Here is a 17,616-nt window from a genome sequence, read left to right on the forward strand (position 1 = left end):
GACATTTTTTATTCAAAATAAGATCTCAATATTATACATGTTTTCTCTCTTTTTTGACTATGTACAGAAGTGCAAAAAGTCAACCTTAGTCCCTCAGGTTCTGACTCTCTCATCTGAAGCATAAACTCTGATCAGGGGCCCCACTCCTCCCCTCTCTCCTTCTTCTGCTCCTCCTCCTGCAAAGCCACCTGATCTATTATGCAGCTTTTTTTTTCAACAAGGCCTGACATCCAGGGAATTTAAAAATATTAAAACAATACTTTACTATCTGAAATGGATACAGTAGAAAAGAACATTTACTCTAACATCTAAGAACTAGATTTTCATTTTTTCCTTATACTAGTGACCAGATACAAACCATAAATCATTAAAATATTACTCATTTCTCAGCCAGTGTTGTTGCCACAGCAACAACTCAACGTCTGTCTTAGCAACAACTTCCTCATTGTAAGATATCCATATAAAAGGTCTTTGTTCAAAGATTTTAAACAGACAAGGAAAAATGACCAACATTCTTACATTTCACTTAAAAATAAAAATCATTTTGTTTACAATAATAATACTAACACTGAAATTGACACTAGATGTAAATTCAAAACTATGAGTATGGTATAAAGAACACAAAATGAACTCTTTAATATTTAATATTCTACACAAGTTATCAGTAAAATCTACATGTAGTAAGACAAAAATCCACTAACTAATATTAAAACAGTATCCAACCTTTAAGTCATATAAAATGAAAATCTAATGTCCAAACATAAGAAACTAACAGAAATATATATTTATAAATGTATTCAGAGAAAAATGAAAACAGAAATAAAATGTAATTAAGCGTAATTTCTACACATAAGACCTACAATAAAATGTCTGCGGTTGTATCATGATTGAATATTACATCTGAATGGCATCAAACCCGTGATGTAATCTAAGGCTTTAATAGATGTACAATACAATCAGTAAATCAACACCTCTTTCCTGTATTATCACCCATATTACTGCCACGATTACAAAACCCACAATACACTGGGAAGTATGGAGGGTTCTAGAACATAGCTTCTTCCGCTTCTGCGCTCAACCTTCTGGAATTTGGCCCTGCTTCAGCAACTCCCACATTTGCTGTCCAGAGCTCCCTTAAACAAGTCAAGCTTAAAAAAGGAAAAACCTTTGGCTTAGCCTACTGAAAAAGAAAGAAAGAAAGAAAGAAAAAAACACTCATAATGAATAAAACCTGTTCTGTAGCTGTTGCCATATTTCTCTTAAAGGCTGTCACAGGCCATATGCACTTAATCTAAAAAAAAACATTGCAATAACACCAAAATAAAATCACATAAAAAATTAAGCCAAATATATAACCCACCCTGTAACTATTTCAAAAATCTCATACTCATAATTTGGTTTATCATGCATCTTTCAACAGTGCTTCTTTCACCCTCGTGTTTAGAGTCTCTCTCTTTCCAGAGGGAGACTATGATGAAACATTCTAGCATCGTAAGCTACGGCCTTCCGAAGTCTTTAGGGTGTGCAGACTTCTGACCCAGGAAGTCCTAGGAACCCCGCCAGAGCCAAACACAGCCGCTCAGAACCCTCATCTCTTCCATCTCAGAAAAAAAACAAAGAGCACCAGACAAAAAACAAAGGACAGCCAAGAAGAGAAAACAACGTTCTGGCTTATTTCGTGAGCGATAAAAAAAATCATTGCAGGGTGCATCTGTGGACGTTCCCGATGAGGCTGGGCACTCTACGCCCCAGGCACAAAGACAGTCCCAGAGCACTTCTGACAATCACAAAAACGGCACTGTTAATAAACGACACAGGCACAATGATTAAAGAAGGAAAAAAAAAAGAGAAAATGATGGCACTCAGGTAAACACAATAACACTGCAGGAGTAACACTAGATTTGGATGTAGAGTCTATGGCACTTGACGTGGAGACTACACAATGTGGTTAAAGCTTCAATGTGCTTTAAAGAGTACACAGTTGTGTTTTATACCCAGGACATTCATCTGTCTCTTCACCTCTGCAACCCTTGCTTGGCTTACAATCGAGCTGGTCTTGAAAACAGAACCCTTACAAACAGAATACTGTGCATGCTCAGTCAATTTCATCTAATATGGCAGGTGCACTTTCATTTTTTTTGTAAACCATGAAAGAAATACGTGTATCAATTCAAAACAAACAGACAAACAGAAGGAGAAGTAATTCTTGGTCTACTGATTTACCAATATGTTCGGCACGACATCACCTCTGTCTGCCCTTTCTCGTTCAGCGCGTACAGGGGTGAGTATTGAGCACAACTGTTCGGCCAGACGAACACCTGTACACATACGGCCCAGTGCAGCAGAAAAGGCAGAGGGTAATGGGAACACCGCGGCCGGTCTCAGCTGGAGGGCTGGTTGGAGACGGAGAGGATGCAGACGAGTGTGAGCGCGGTACGTGCGCTTTCCACGTCCTCGGCCCTGCTGTCCTCTGACGTTCGCATGCATGATGTGTGTGACGCTCCAGCTGAGAGGCAGTGCGATTCTCTGTCTGTCTTTTACTATCTCGATGTTATATACATAGCGGGTGATCTTTCCTCCTGAACGGTATACCTGCACACTCTCTTATGATCTGGAAGGGAAAACAACGGAAGAAGAAGAAAATCCCTTGAGAAAACAAACTGTTCCAGGTCTTTAGATGCTTTAGATCTCTTAATCTGTTCATCACGTCCCATATTTACCTTATGTCCAACAGCACAATCTATTTACATATATGCTCTACATCTATATTTGCAGTAAGCTCCAGGCAAATAGAATGAAAGGCTAGACGAGAGAAAACAGACTACAATACACATGACAGAATATCAAAATGAAGGCTGAATAAAACAGGATATTAATGAGACATAGAAAGCAAAAAATAAAGACCAGAAAAAGAAAGAAAAACTTACTGTTCTGGATGGAACTCCTACATCTGTGTCACATACTTGTGACTAGTCAGATGATCTGCAGATATTATTGGAATCTGGAGACAAAGGGAGAGAATAGCAGTACTTAAATATAAACAACTGCACAAACAACATGTCCCAACACATTTGGGACACGTTCTTACAGGCGGCACTGTTCATTACACCTGTAACACTTCATTGTCTCCATTGCACACTGTGACGAAAATAGCAGAGCGTTAAAAAAGGGTAATGATGTACCCCGGATAAACCTGGAACAATTTTCTTAAAACAAAAACAACAACAGCAGCTTAAATTGGGAGGTGTGGGTTATGGCACACTTGCAGGATACCTCTAACCAGCGTTAAAATCTAAAGGGGGGGGGGGGGGGGTAGGAGGAAGAAAGGATGAGTATTTCTACATGCATGTTCCACTCTCCATTCTTGTTGACCTCCACAGAGATTGTGTAGCTGCACCAAAAATGGGGACCAGATTTAGGAGAGAATGTGAGACCAGGCAGGACTCCCCTTCAACTTTATAAGCCTATGTGAAAAAGTAGTAAAAAAGGTAGTAAAAAACCTGTATAACCTCTATACTGAGGAGCTCACACCCCTTGCCACAGACCCAGCTGTGTCCAGTAGAGATTCCTTTATCCAGCGTAATGATACCATCCAATGTTGTCTGTGTGTAGGCCAACAAGAGGGAGGTCTCCTTCCTGCCCCCCGCCCCTCCCCCCCAAAGGAAGTGAGAGAAGCATTGATTGGTCGAAAGGATTCTACAGAGAAACAGAGCAGTAAAGGAGCAAACCTGATTGGCTGTGGCGGTTGCGAAGGGAACACTTGTGGCAGATGTGGTTGCGGCAGACACAGTGGCTGGCGTAGCACCGTGCATCATGGGAACTTTCAGAGGGAAAATCATATAAGCAAACTTACAGAAGGGTGTACCAATATGGCTACAAAAGCAGACAAGAGGTACAAGGAGTACTGGGGAGGGGTGGGGAGGGGGTGTTTTACAAGCGAAAAGCTATGTGACATATTAGAGAGATACTTTAGAAGCGAGTGACATGCAATCACACTGCATAGCGAGGGGGAAACATTCCACATGAGGACTTGCACACAGCAGAACAAAGGGGAATATCTATATATCTTATGTAACTTTTACATGTTTAAGAATAAACTAACATAAACATTTAGCTCATTTTTACCAAAATATACTGCCAAAAATACCCTTAACCATAACAACGAAAGACTTTTACTCAGAAAACATCTTTAAAAAATGAAATCACAAGACTAACCCTTTTTCTGAGACTCACAGGCCATCACAATCCACAAGTGTGAGATCAAAGCTGCACAAAAACTGACATTTTTTTCAGTATGCAAAATGTCAACGAAATATCAGATCCTGGGTTTAATTGAAAGTGGTTAGTTGGGGGAAAAGAGTTTTGCCCTCTGAGAGGAGATACTGTCTCCACTAAGATGTGGATTATGATGGGGTGTGAGCAACTGAAAGGGTTTTTAATATAATTAAGAAGGAAACCTGGCACCTACCAACACTTGTTGCAGGTGTCATGCACAATATTGAGCCTGCCCATCATGCATTGCAACAGGAAGTGGATTGGAAAGGGACAGGGAGAAGAATCAAAACAACCCATCAAAGGTGTCATTAGAATAAAAAAGGAAGAGAACGTTGTTATGGGAACAGCAGGATATACATTAAAAGCTCAATGAATCAATCAATTAATAAAAACGTGTAAAGAACAATTCAAATGGCCAGAATACAGACAGTGTAATGATGATGTGTGGGTACATTCATTAGTGATGAAGTCATGAGTGTAATAAGGACAACAGTAAAGATATGTTATATAATTAGAATAACAACAAGAACCCAAGAAATTGTTATGTAAATTAATTTGTTCAGAAATAAGGACTGTCTTCAGCTGAGTACAAAATCAATCTTACTGCATATATAAATATAATACGAACCAATACCCCACAAATGAAAGTACTAATGAGTGCCCAGTGCTTATTCTGGTCCTGCATAAGCTGGAGATATACCACACTAATATGAATCCAAAGATCTAAATCTGTTTTGAAACTAATCATGAACAATACTCATACTGTATGCAGCACTCTTCACACACTGTGTATAGAGAATTACTGGAATCTACTAGCACATGCAATTCACACGCACACACACACACACACACACATACACACACAATACGGACTGAGAGGTGAAGCAAAGAGGTGGCAACTGTGAAACAGTAAGCACAGGAATCATGTGCGCTATCTTAATACAGACAATGCATGAAAAGGACCACCCCAAAATACTGGCCACCTTCCAAGGTGACGTTAGGGTACTGGGGTGGGGGCAGGGAAAGGTGGATGGCCTCAATATTACTGTAGTTCAGAAGGTCTGTTTCACACAAAATGACCATTTTGTAAAAAAAAAAACAAAACACTGTGAGACACATAGCGTGGGGGTGCTTGTTGAAAAATTATGACAGCTTTTGGTTCAATTTCCCCTATGAAGGATATGAAAAACAGCAAACCCCATGTCAGGAAAACCTGCCTCTTCACTTTATTGTAACCCATTTCAACATTAAATGTATTCAACATAAACAAAAATAACAATTTAATGCTTGACAAATTCTGTTTATTTTTAATATTGAAATGCTCTAATATAAATGTTGTGAATAGAAATTAGGGGGGAAAGCATTGGAAGGGTAATCCTTAGTTTTACAGCTTGATGCACCATAACTAATAATCCAGAACTGTCCTGTGCAGAATATGTGTGTATGCAATGTAATTTTTAGGCCATCAAAATAGATCATAGAGCTCTTCTACAGCAGTGGAATTCATGAGCTGACCTCATAGTCAGACGAGTCTGTTTCACCTTGACCTTGTAGACTTCCTGCTACACCTATGAGATGGATGTGAGTGGGAAAGTAGAACAGAATTTTCCCAGTTTTTTTTTCTTGGGAGGCCTAGGAGTGCTGATTCCACAAGAGAACAAGAAAAAAATCTTAATTTCCTTTGTTCCCATTTTATCTACGTGACTTTGATAATCACTCCAAAACTCACTACAATAAAGCGGAAGAAAATACACAAACCAAATACAACAAAACAGCCAATGACATGTCTCACTTGAGAGTCCTGTGTCTGATTGGTTTGTCAGGGAGGCCAGTCAGAGAGGGGTCAGGTACATCAGAGAGCCCTACCTGACGGAATAAAGGCTGCTTGTTGCTGAAACTGCATGTTGGCAAGGGCTTGTTGGTACTGGAACATGCCAGCATTAAACATGGCTGTGGCACCATTGGTTTTTTCAAGCGCGGGTCTCTTTGGTAACGGAGGCAGGACTCCGGCTGGGATTCCCTGCCAATCAAATGGAGAAAAAGGGAGGATGGGAGGGAAGAAAAAAAAAACAGAAGTGACGGTAGAATAAAAAAGAATAAAAATTGTCATTAGAGGAAAAATATCACTTTGTGTCATCTTTAGCAACCAGCAGGCAAGCAGTGATCTAATCTACTCTCTCAAGACCAGAACACAGAGACGTAAGATGAGTATCAAGAGCTATCATAATAACGGTAACAGTGATCACAACAATAATCACAACACCATCCGTGACAACTACAATACGACAATATCAGTAATGGCAATATAATATACCTGAAAATAATGCAAAATAAGCAAGCACTGGTCTAACACATAAATCAATAACATGTTGGAGCTGTATGTTATGAAGCATTTTCAAGTCTAAATAATAACAATAATAACAATAGAAGCTTTAACAGAAATGGTATTAACAAGGAAAGCTGCACTGCTAGCTCCATGATCAACGGTGAAAGCCGTGTTAAGTATGTCACCGGAGAGGGACTTCTTTGCATACAATAAGAGTCCCTACATCCCTCCCCACCCCCAAATTAGACATGCAAAACTAGAAACAATACAAACATGCAAGATATTTAAATACTAAACATTTAAGTTCTTTAGATCTTGTATAAACTACAGTCATGCCACCACACAGGAAATTTATCGCTAAGCTTTCCATCCCTGCTCATATTCAGTTAGAGTAGACTAGAGGTGATGAACTGATTGTGGTCCACACTTGCAAACGGCAGTTTCCTGTTTAGATGTCAAATCTTAATTGGAGTTTTGAAATGAAATTGGAATTGCGCTTGAATGTAAATGTAAAAGATTCAGGAAATGAAGAAATCAGTTTAATGAGGAATTGGATATGCCACAATCAATTTATCACCCCATCAGTGAAATTTTAGCAACAAAAAATTCGTAATTTTTTGAATGTTTTAGTCAAAACTTGTATCTACAATAAAGCTACATGCCAAGCTAAAAGGTGAAAGGTCATAGTACCAGGTCAAAGGTTGCCTCGAGGGGTCGCTTCAGTGATTTGACAGCCGACTGAGTCTTAATTAGCAGGCAGCGAGCACATGATGGCAATGGGCCAATGGGGTTCAAGCGCATTAACATAAACAGCAAGCAGAGGTGCATCATGGGGGCAGCAGTGCAGTTTGGGTAGGTGAGAAAAAAACAAATAAAAAAACAAATCATCGGAATGCAATATACAACAAATAACAAGACTAGGCATGCACAGTAAAGACACTATTGTTGTTACTGTAAAAACTACGAGCCTGAAGTTATTTACAGACAAAGATGTTACCATACCAACTATTTACTGTTTCACACAACTTTGGTGGTAAGTAACTATGCAAAATCTCATTTTCCTTTCTTCACCGTGAACAAAACAAGACCTATGTGAATTTCAACCCATGTGATCAAGGTCAAAAATGACAATAACATCAATAGCTGTGGAAGCAGAAGTTCAGAACAAACAGAAGGCTTTGCATTTATACTTTAGCAATGATATTTTAGCCTGTAGACACACATATACTCATCCTTCTCTCTAGAGCAAATACAAAAGTCAACAGTGCCACAGGCTTCACTTGTCAGCAGTTACATGAGTGATGTGAGGGTGAGGCTTCATGAGCACCATGATAGCTGGAGCTACCATGAGCTGTCAAGCACTTACTTATAGGAACCAATCAAAAGCCCTTGCTGCCCACAGCAAAACACTGTTATTTGTTCAAAGCACTGAGTCATTGATAAACATGATAGCTCCACCCACCTGATGGTTCATGAAGCCTCACCCTCCCATCACTAATGGTTACTCTGGGGAGGAGGGCTTTAAATAAAGTGATACAAGGCAGGGCAGCAGAGCCTGGTGTGTGTGTGTGTGTGTGTGTGTGTGTGTGTGTGTGTGTGTGTGTGTGCGCGTGTTGTTGGGAGCTGGGTTAGGGCACAGGGCAGGGGACAGGGTGGAAAGGGATGGGGCTCTACCTACCATGGCGGCCGCAGCAGCAGCCTGGTTGACTTGGTGCTGGGCGGCCTTGATCTTGGCCTGCAGATGGGCGGGGGGATGGAAGTACTTGCACTTCTCCCGGGAGCAGCGGCCCTTGATGTAGTCCATGCACACTGTCACTGTGTTGTCGTTGGTGTCAATCATAGTGCTGTCGGCGGGGTGAGCGAATCGACAATCGTTCTCGCCCCGGGTGCAATTTCCTCGCTGGTACTCCCGACATACCTGCAAGGCAAAAGACACACCCACCAAAAACTGTGAAACAATTTTACAGAGAGAGAGAAAGCAGTGGGCGTCTGTGTCTTAGAAGCAATTTTAGAAACATATAGGGGAATTGTGTATATGTATAATGTGTGTGTGTGTGTGGGTGTGTTTACAGTGTAGGTGGGGGAAGACGCATACTGTCTACAGTCTCCATGAATTCATCCGGGTTCAGGCTATTAATAAAGATTTCTCTTAAGTTCAACTCCAGGGACAGAACTTTCATTGTAAAGCACTGAGTCAGATATGTAGCTAAGTATAGAGCAAAGTATATTTGTCACCCCTGTTATGCACTAGTGTTTGTGGAGAGGGGAAACATGGGAAATGTAGTGCAAAACACACCTGACAGTTCAAACTCAGCAGCTGCCATCTGGCATATGTGGTGTGAAATCTGACACAGAACAGATGGCAGCTAACAGTTGCAAGTGCAGTAAGATGAACCACTGACACATACTCAAAAGTAACGGGGCTAGAATACTGTTCCTATAATGTTGTAGAGTCAATAAGCCGCCAATAAACACCAAGCGTGATTCCCTTCATGTATTTCGGCCCATACCATCATACCTCGACGTTCAAATCAGTCCATTTGCATGACGCACCATGTATAGTGCCTCTCAGCTCAACTTTAGCACAACCTCCACTTAGTGCCATGCTGTAACAGACTGACTCATCACCTGAACACAGCACTGCGGCAATTTACATTAAGCCAGTTCCAGTTTTTCGTGGACTATCACTGTGCCCAGGCATGGCACCAAAATGTTACTTTTGTGTGCTAGGCTCTCACAATTAGAGAACTCATCTAGATATTCCGGTCTCCACACCAAGATTCTGAAAACAAAGATGCCTCATTCGAGTATACAGATTTTACACAGAGGCTGTGATGCATGTCTGTCTAAATGTACCACGATTGCAAACATCATGTCGGCAGCCCCTGGAAATCTCACTGGCCTCTTCCCTTCTAGTCTGTGATATTCAGAGAATTTTCTTTTGTCACAATCAGTGCCAGTTTTTTTTTAATACCTATGGTCACAGACACAGAAAGGTGTGAAATAAGTGAAATATATATGTGTGTGTATGTGTTAGAATTGTTTAATTTAGTGAATAATAATAATAATAATAACAGCACTTCAGGAAAATGTTTATATTTCTATTTATGCGCACATACTGGAGTTACATTGAGGTGCCAGCAGGGGGCAGGTCATCCCCTCGATAGGCTGGCCATGTTTACAGATGGTCTCAGCCATCTGTTTCAATCTACCGCAATATGCTAGGAAAGTGTGACTTCACTTCCTTAGCAACTGCTTGATGACCACACTTCCGGGGATCCTCTGTCTTTTCTCTCTCCATTATGGGTGTGTTTCTGTTATGATTGTGTAAAAAATGTTCAATATTACAAATATATACTTTTTTACATTAAAAATATTTAAAAAGAAATAAATATTAAAAATACTACATATTTTGATTGAACAAAAAAGGATATAATTGCATGAGTGTTTTTCCAATATGCTATGAATATTTTGGAGCAGTGTGACTGGAATGAATTAAGCAGACCTTTGCACAGAAGCCTAGGTTGCAGAAACATAACCCATCTTGGTCTTTAAATCTCATGGGTAATGGGACAGCCAGTAAATTAAATCCATGGAGTTATTTTTTTCCTGGCAGCTGTTATTAAAATGCAATGTTGACATCTGCTGTGTGTATGTGTGAGGGAGAGTGTCAGTGATAGATCACATTTGTCTCTCCTTGCTTTGCTTTCGTAAAAGCAGTTGTAACTTGTGAAGGAAGAGCATTTAATTAATTTTTCATGCAGCAGAATAATCGAGACTGACAACGCCTTCTACTCTGCTTTATCAAGCACTTTCCTTTCGATTACAAAGACTTTTATTTTGCCCTACCCTGCTTTGGTGGTGTGGAGAGGAGTAGTTGGTCAGGAGGAAGGAGGACTATTGGACAGGGCCAGGCAGCTCCAGTCCACGAGGAAAGGGCATGCCCAGCTTTCATTTGTGATTTAGAGGTGATAACAAATGAATTAATTTAGATTTAGAAAACAGATGTCATTGCACCTTTGATGCCAGCAAGGACCTAAGCAACTAAGAGGCAAAACATTCAGCTCAGGGTAAAGGAAACAAAAATAAGCCATGGTACGCTATGATACACTGATTTTTTTTCAGAGCTGATTCTGGCTTTGAAAGAATTTCTAGTCTGTAGACATTAACAGAACCGAAATCCATGCTTACTTCTACTTTTAAGATCAATGTACACAATATGGGGAGAAACAAGCCTTTCCTTTATATAAGTGTAAAAAAGTGAAATGTGGACTTATAAACTGCTATCATATCACATTCACTTGCTCAGTGCTTACTGAAAATAACAGACACAGTCAATACACCAGCAGCTTTAACGTCTCCAAACATTGCACTATAAGTTAGCCGAAACATAAGCAAGCGATTGCAATAGCAGTACAATTTTCATTATTCCCTTATGTCAAATTCGACATGGTCTGGATAGTGTTAGTTTGCCACATCCTCACAGGCATTTACCTGCATGGTCAACATGCACCTAACTGAATAAATGACACCGCTGACAGAAACACACCTACATATATAGTTTTTCTTCTGTTTCCAGCAAAATACGATTCATCATTTTTGCAGCCAGAGATTGTAGCTAAGGACAGAAAACAATTTAATCATTGTCTGAGATCAATCATTTGCACAGAGCGGTTTCCACTGTAAATGACTCCTCATTCGCATCAAATGGGAATAAGATTAGCACATTCCCACTATCTGATTCCTTTTGGCATCTTGCAGTCTAATGATAAAGCTGGCAGACTATAATATCACAGAAATAATAACTATGATTTATTTTCAAAATGTTTCACTGTAATCTTGTAAGAAAAAAACATGAAACGCATGTTTCTCAGTTACTGACTAGTAATTATCCATCTACCCTGCCAAGCCCCCTCTTCTGACATCCCACCCACTGCACATAATTGGGGACACTGCAGCAATAGTGTCAGTGCTGTGGGGATGAATGCACCGGATGGACCTGTAATGTAATGTGTTTTCAGTGACTAAGATATTTTAACAAATTATAATGTTTTGTTATGGAGTACAAAGTCTTTTGCTTGGGTGCATGCAAGTCACTGACAGCACATGGTCGCTACACCTATGTTGGAATTCATGAAGCCCTTCTTACTTGTCACTGCAAACCAAGTGCAATGTCAGGAGCAGGGTGTCAGTGGAGGGGGCATGGCTGTCATTGATAGGCATCTAGATCATCACCTGACAATTGTAAAATGATAGCTCCTCATCGGTTTACGTTTGATCATCATCTCTTTGTCACTGATCTGGACCTGCTTACAAGCACCTGTATTCTCTGTCAAATAACAAGACTGTAGTTAGAATTTAAAACATTTGTCCAGTTCTCTTGTAAAAATCATTCCAGCACTCTGCCGTAGGCCAGTCATGTATGAGATGGGCTCAAGCGCCCAATTAATAACCACAATGGACGTCCGGAAATCAAAATTGTATTTAATATATGTATTCTCACTTTAATTTTTAAATATTACAAAATAACAGTCTGTGTCAGGTCGCAGTTTACTAATTGGACTTGTAGCTAAAGTCTGATACATTCAGGTGGGGTGCTGCCTTTGAGCAATGTACATGGCATCAGCATTATGTCAACGGTGTGGAAAGCCCACAGGAGGAAAAAGGAAAGCAGATGGAGGAAACGGCAGGCAGGCCAGTGCACAGTGACACACAGTGCATTGTGGGATAGCGACGGCGCGTGTTACCTCTAGTCGGTCTGTCCTCATGAGCTTCTGTGCAGCGGCAGCGGCAGCTGCCGGGACGGGGACGTTGGGGCTGCCGGTCACCAGCACGGGGGCGCTGGGCAGGATCTCCGCCTGCATCAGGCCTGGTGACACGGGGCCCAGGTACGGGTTGAACGCGGCGGCGGCGGTCGCGTTGGTGGCGAGGCTCGGGGTGACAGAAAACATGGGCTGGAAAGGACACAGAGGCAAGCCGAAGGTGAGAGATCACGTTCACGCACATAATGTGGGTGTTTCTATCTCTGTTATCATCTTAAAGACTCCTGCTCCCAGTTCTCACTAAAATAATGATGCAACACATTAAATTACCACCATGTATTCCCTTACTGAGTTTTCAGCTGTGTATGAGTGCATTTATTCATGTGTGTGTATGTGGATGTGCATGTGTGTATGTGCCTGTATGTATGCTGGTATTTATTCATGTGTGCATATATTAATGCATGAGCATAAATATTTCTTCCTTCCTGGGATCATGAGCTATGTATATAGCATATGATAATTCTTCTCATTTCTGAATAGTAGAAGAGAAGAAGCTTAAATTATTCAATGCTTAGTCTTTTCCTTGGGCGAGGACTGGGCTCATCTTCACCAATGATTCTGCCAGATGATTCAGAATTCTAAGTGCAAAGGCAGCTTCAGTCTTCTGCAGTGATGGCGCCTACTTTTTCCAATAACAGTCTGTCATTATTATCTGATGGTGGGGGGAAAGAGAAGCACTGAGGAGTGGAAAGTGATTTACGTTCAGACCTCCTATTCTCACGTCTGGCTCTGCAGTCTCAGTGTCAAAAGCTTGTAAATTGGCCCCATTAATTAACCACAGGCATGTGTGACAGAGACTACACTAACTGTAACACTTGTCATTGGAAGCGTGGGACTGAATGAGAGATGTCTCAGAGTTATGCACGGTTCAGCGTGGCTCCTCAAGTACAACTGGCCATTTGAAACGTGGATGAATGTCTGGTCATTTGTGGAGATTCCATGTTGAAAGAGGTGAAGTAAGTACTCAAATGTCAAAGTTGAGGGCATGTCTAACGTGTGTTTGCGTTTCCGTGCTGTTCTGTGTGTGTGTGTGTGCGCGCATGATTGTATGTGTGTCTGTATGTGCATGTGCATGTGTGTGCATTTGCACATGTATTTGTGGGGGGGGGGGGCAGTGTGGCCTCCTGGCACACAGGAAAGGCCTCCCAATTAAGTCTGTCTTTTTAATACCTTGGATCATATTGGAGGCACGCAAATTAATGTTGTCTAATTAGACCACCTTCAATACCACATCATGCATGAAATTAAAAAGAGCTGCCATGCTACAGGGGGAAAGTAAGGCTTGCTTCATTCACCATTGTGGTCTCACTCTCTTTTTCTTTCTCTCTCTCTTTCTCTCTGTGTCAGTCTTTCATTCTCTTTTTGATGTAGCAAAGGACTCAACCGTCATTTGAAGTTTCATTGAGTTTTACATTGCAGGTTGCTTTCATGGCTGTCTCTCCTCTCTTCAAAAGGTTTAACCATTCTGCCTCCATGACTATGAGTCCTGATAAGAACCAAGACCGCCCTTGCAGAAATTTAGTGTACCTTTCTTCCCCTGAACTGAAAGAACTGATAAAAAGAGGGCAAAGAAAAAAAAACCCTGAATGAATGCCCTCGTTTTTGGGCTAGTTGACAAAAGCAATCATCTTCACGCATATCAAGGACAAATCTTTCATTGGTTTTAAATCCACTAAGCAGAGCAGAGAGTACCTGTGTGGTCATGTATGAATCTATGCACTTGGATAGCAGTACACAGCTCCTATCCCTTGTTAAGGGAGGTTATGCTTTCTTCATTCAGCTTTGAGAAAGTGTCACACATTGTCATTAACAATGCAAAGCAGTGTAAAGCACTCTATTGCTGTATTATCATTGTGGGCGCTACACAGAATAATACTATTTTGATTGATGGACTTTGTGATCACACATTGTTGTCAATATCTCTTGTATCACACTCCAAGATGAAAAGCTCTGAGCCTGAAACGGCTGAAAAGCTGCTGTCAGAAGCCAAATGGACTCATGCATTATGGGGTTCATCTAAGTCTGCACTCTTTCATTACATTCAAATGAAACAGTGCTCTCCTTCTTGATAATATTCAAACCAAAGTGTAGTCCTTTCATAACAGTCATTTATTAAATGATACTCTTTCCTATAATATTCATATTAAATGGCTCTTCTTCTTAAGCAACAGCCTTCAAAGTTGTTGCCTGTAAATTGATTCTGAGAAGCTTCTCAGATACTTCTGTTTAAGAACGAGGAGGACTCTTTCTGCTGTCCATTACAGGAGAGTGTTCATTTGGCCAACAGAAAAGCTGCCTCTAGGCAATAATCCAACTGAAAGAGGCAGACTCAAAGCTGGGCATCCATTCAGCGGCACCTTGTGGAAAGAACACACCTTTGTAAAATGAAAGTCAAAGAAGGCTAACTTAAGAACAGACGGGTCTGTTTGTCAATGTCCTGTTGCCCCCTGGTACCTGCTGTCAGTCAGACAGATTGCTAGGAGCGCTCATTTTACTGAGTCATGCTGAAACTATTGACGGTACAGGAAATGACTGAGGTGCTGGGTGGACTTCATGAAACCATGTTCTAAGCCGGGGCGGGATTGCAGGTGTGATAAAGGCATGGCTAGGTTACTTTCTCCCTGCATAATGGTTTTCAAGTTTGATCAGGAGCATGATGGGTTATGTGTGGGTGTATGGCATTAGCCATAGAGTGTAGATCCTTTCTGCAGAGAGTGCTAAGCAGTTATGAGCACAGAGATGGGGTGGTACTCACCACTGGTTGTAGTTGTGTCCCTGGCAACATGGCATTAGCCAGCTGCATCTGCTGTGCCAGCATAGCCATGTTCTTCTGCTGGATCAGGTTATTCCTTCCATTTATCTCCAACTGAGTCTTCAAGTGAGGAGGGGGGTGCAGGTACTTACAATTCTCCCTGGAACAGCGGCCCTGTGAGAGAGAGAGGGAGAGAGAGATGGAGAGAGAGAGCAAGAGAGGGAGAAAGAGAGAAGAAAAAGACAAAAGACACAGGTTTATCACCCATCGTCACTGCTGAAGATCCAGACAGTGCAGTATGAGGGGGAGGCAAGGAGGGAATCTCTATCTCTCCCTCTCTGTCTCTTCATTTCCCTCTCTCTGTCACTCATTCTCACACCTCATTCAGCAATGTCCTCTCTGTCTCTGGAGTACAGGCCTGGCGTGAGACAAATTAGCAGCTGAATTGCAGGTAAAGAGCATTAGCTTCTATCACATTAAAGAGAACCTGCTGCTGAGCAGAGAGAGAGAGAGAGAGCAGAGGTAAAGACAGGGGGAGAGAAACAGCACACACTCCCCTCCATATTCCTCTCAGGTACACAGTGTCTACACCATCTGGGAAACAGAGCTGATTTTATTCATATTCTGCGCCCGCTGTTGTGGGGGTGTGATAATGTGTGCTTGGTAATGCTGTGGCCTGGACACCAAGTGATCATTGTCTCTTCCTCCTCTCTTCACACCTTCATGCACATTTCTATTTCTCAGACACATAAGAGCGTCTCGCTCCCCGCATGAATATTGAACAGTTAAGTCTGAGAACTGATGCCACAGTAATCACACCAGAGAGGCGCCAGGATCACATGCAGCTCCTCTGCTCAGAGGACAGTACACCCACTATTACTGTATTGGTCACAGAATGCCACTGGGGAAGTACCCCATTCGGCTCTCAGAGAACAGCACAAGCCACCATGTTATCTACTCCATGATGCCTCCCTGCAGAGTAGCGTGCTCTGCTGCCTGTTCAACTGTGAGCCTCTCACACTGCAAAAAATCCAAATCTCACCAAGCATATTTGTCTCTTTTCAAGTCAAAATATCTCTTTACACTTAATATAAGACACAGTCACCAAACAAGCAAAATTTCCTTGAGCTACAAGGATTGTTTTTAGACAGTGCATCTTGAATATCTGTGTATTTCCACTAGTTCCATTGGCAGATTTTTTCACTTATTACTAGCAAAAAACACCTTGTATTAATTATTTCTTATTTTTGAAGGGCTATTTTTTGCAGTGCATACCTCCAGCGATTGGCTCAGTGACAGGCGTGGGTCAGCCTGGGCTGCTGAGGGTCCAGTGTCAGCGCTGTTTTCAGCTTTATGCCTGTGACCCTACATGCAAGTCTCCCAATCGATTGGTGCAAGTTGCTGAAGACTTTCCGTTCCAGCCGCAATAGGGAAATGTGCAGCGGCTGACTGTGGTGTCAGGGGATGGTGCAAAGATGGCGCAAACAATGCCTGTGGCGAAGGGAAGGCTGGCTCGTCGCGATTAATTCTGGGTAACAGGAACCCTCAAGTGGCTTCGAGACTAAGAATCTTCCTTTCTAAAAATCTCATCGAAATTAAAGGTCTTCACATTTTTGAGAATGTCGCAACAGATGCATTACTGACAGTATATACATGTATATATGGTTGTAAACAGTTCTACCATTTGAATTTGGAATAATCTCACATCTATAAATTATACCTAATGTAGTACTTAAATGATGTTTTTGTCAACATGGCTAAGTCTCAACACTAGCTACATCAACTACCCCTCTCCCTCCAAATGAGTAGCGGGCTACCTGGAACAATCACCCAAGCTACCCTCTCCACTCTTGAAATCTGAGCCCCGGACCACAAACAGGCTACCAATGGCCTAATCCAATCCTCCAACTTGGGTCTGGAGGCCCAACAAACAAAACCTCAGGGCATCCAGCACATCCATTCATACAGAACAGTGCACTGAAGAAGCAGGAGTACAGACACAGTGGCCTAGCATCTTCGCCAGGCTCTTCTTTGCTGAGAGAGATCTCATTGGGATATAAGGGAGGATACAGACTGAATAATGGGTGATAAATTCATCCAAAACAATGGAGATGTGAAGCTCACGTGCTTATTCCTTTTTTGTTCCTCTATGATGACATCACAATGCTGTTACCTTGACAATCATTCTCATATGACAGACATTGGAACTGAGGATCCCCTGCAGAAAAAGCTGACAGGGACCTTGAACTCTACGGTCGCGATGCAAGGACTAAACCTTCCTCTTCCAATCAGTGCTGTGTCTGCTTGCATCTCTTTCTTTTCTCTCTGCAGGGAGGAAAGCTCCTGTCAGAAACAGTGAGGCGTGATGCCAGAAACTGTGTTATTATTTCATGTATCCTCATCCCAATGAAGCAGGGTCCTGAACTCAGAACAGAAGCAGA

At 41.7% G+C, this 17,616-nt stretch overlaps 1 protein-coding gene across 8 annotated transcripts in view; it reads right to left on the minus strand.

The window, feature by feature from the left end:
- Window positions 1–2,125: 2,125 nt before the first annotated feature.
- Window positions 2,126–17,616, minus strand: part of LOC118782682 (muscleblind-like protein 1) — a 66,372-nt gene continuing 50,881 nt past the window's right edge. For 3 of the 8 annotated variants that reach the window (XM_036536137.1, XM_036536138.1, XM_036536131.1), the window contains exons 2-10: window positions 15,179–15,349; window positions 12,349–12,555; window positions 8,280–8,519; window positions 7,292–7,345; window positions 6,142–6,295; window positions 4,469–4,504; window positions 3,729–3,820; window positions 2,928–3,001; window positions 2,126–2,611 (exon numbers count right to left, since the gene is read on the minus strand). In XM_036536137.1, coding sequence (XP_036392030.1) covers window positions 2,945–3,001; window positions 3,729–3,820; window positions 4,469–4,504; window positions 6,142–6,295; window positions 7,292–7,345; window positions 8,280–8,519; window positions 12,349–12,555; window positions 15,179–15,247 — 909 coding nt within the window. In that variant the 5' untranslated portion in view covers window positions 15,248–15,349 and the 3' untranslated portion in view covers window positions 2,126–2,611; window positions 2,928–2,944. The remainder of the gene's footprint in view (window positions 2,612–2,927; window positions 3,002–3,728; window positions 3,821–4,468; window positions 4,505–6,141; window positions 6,296–7,291; window positions 7,346–8,279; window positions 8,520–12,348; window positions 12,556–15,178; window positions 15,350–17,616) is intronic. The other 5 variants (XM_036536133.1, XM_036536132.1, XM_036536134.1 and 2 more) reach the window with 5 other exon arrangements.

This window comes from Megalops cyprinoides, chromosome 9 (assembly GCF_013368585.1).
Source record: "Megalops cyprinoides isolate fMegCyp1 chromosome 9, fMegCyp1.pri, whole genome shotgun sequence".
Lineage (NCBI taxonomy): Eukaryota > Metazoa > Chordata > Actinopteri > Elopiformes > Megalopidae > Megalops > Megalops cyprinoides.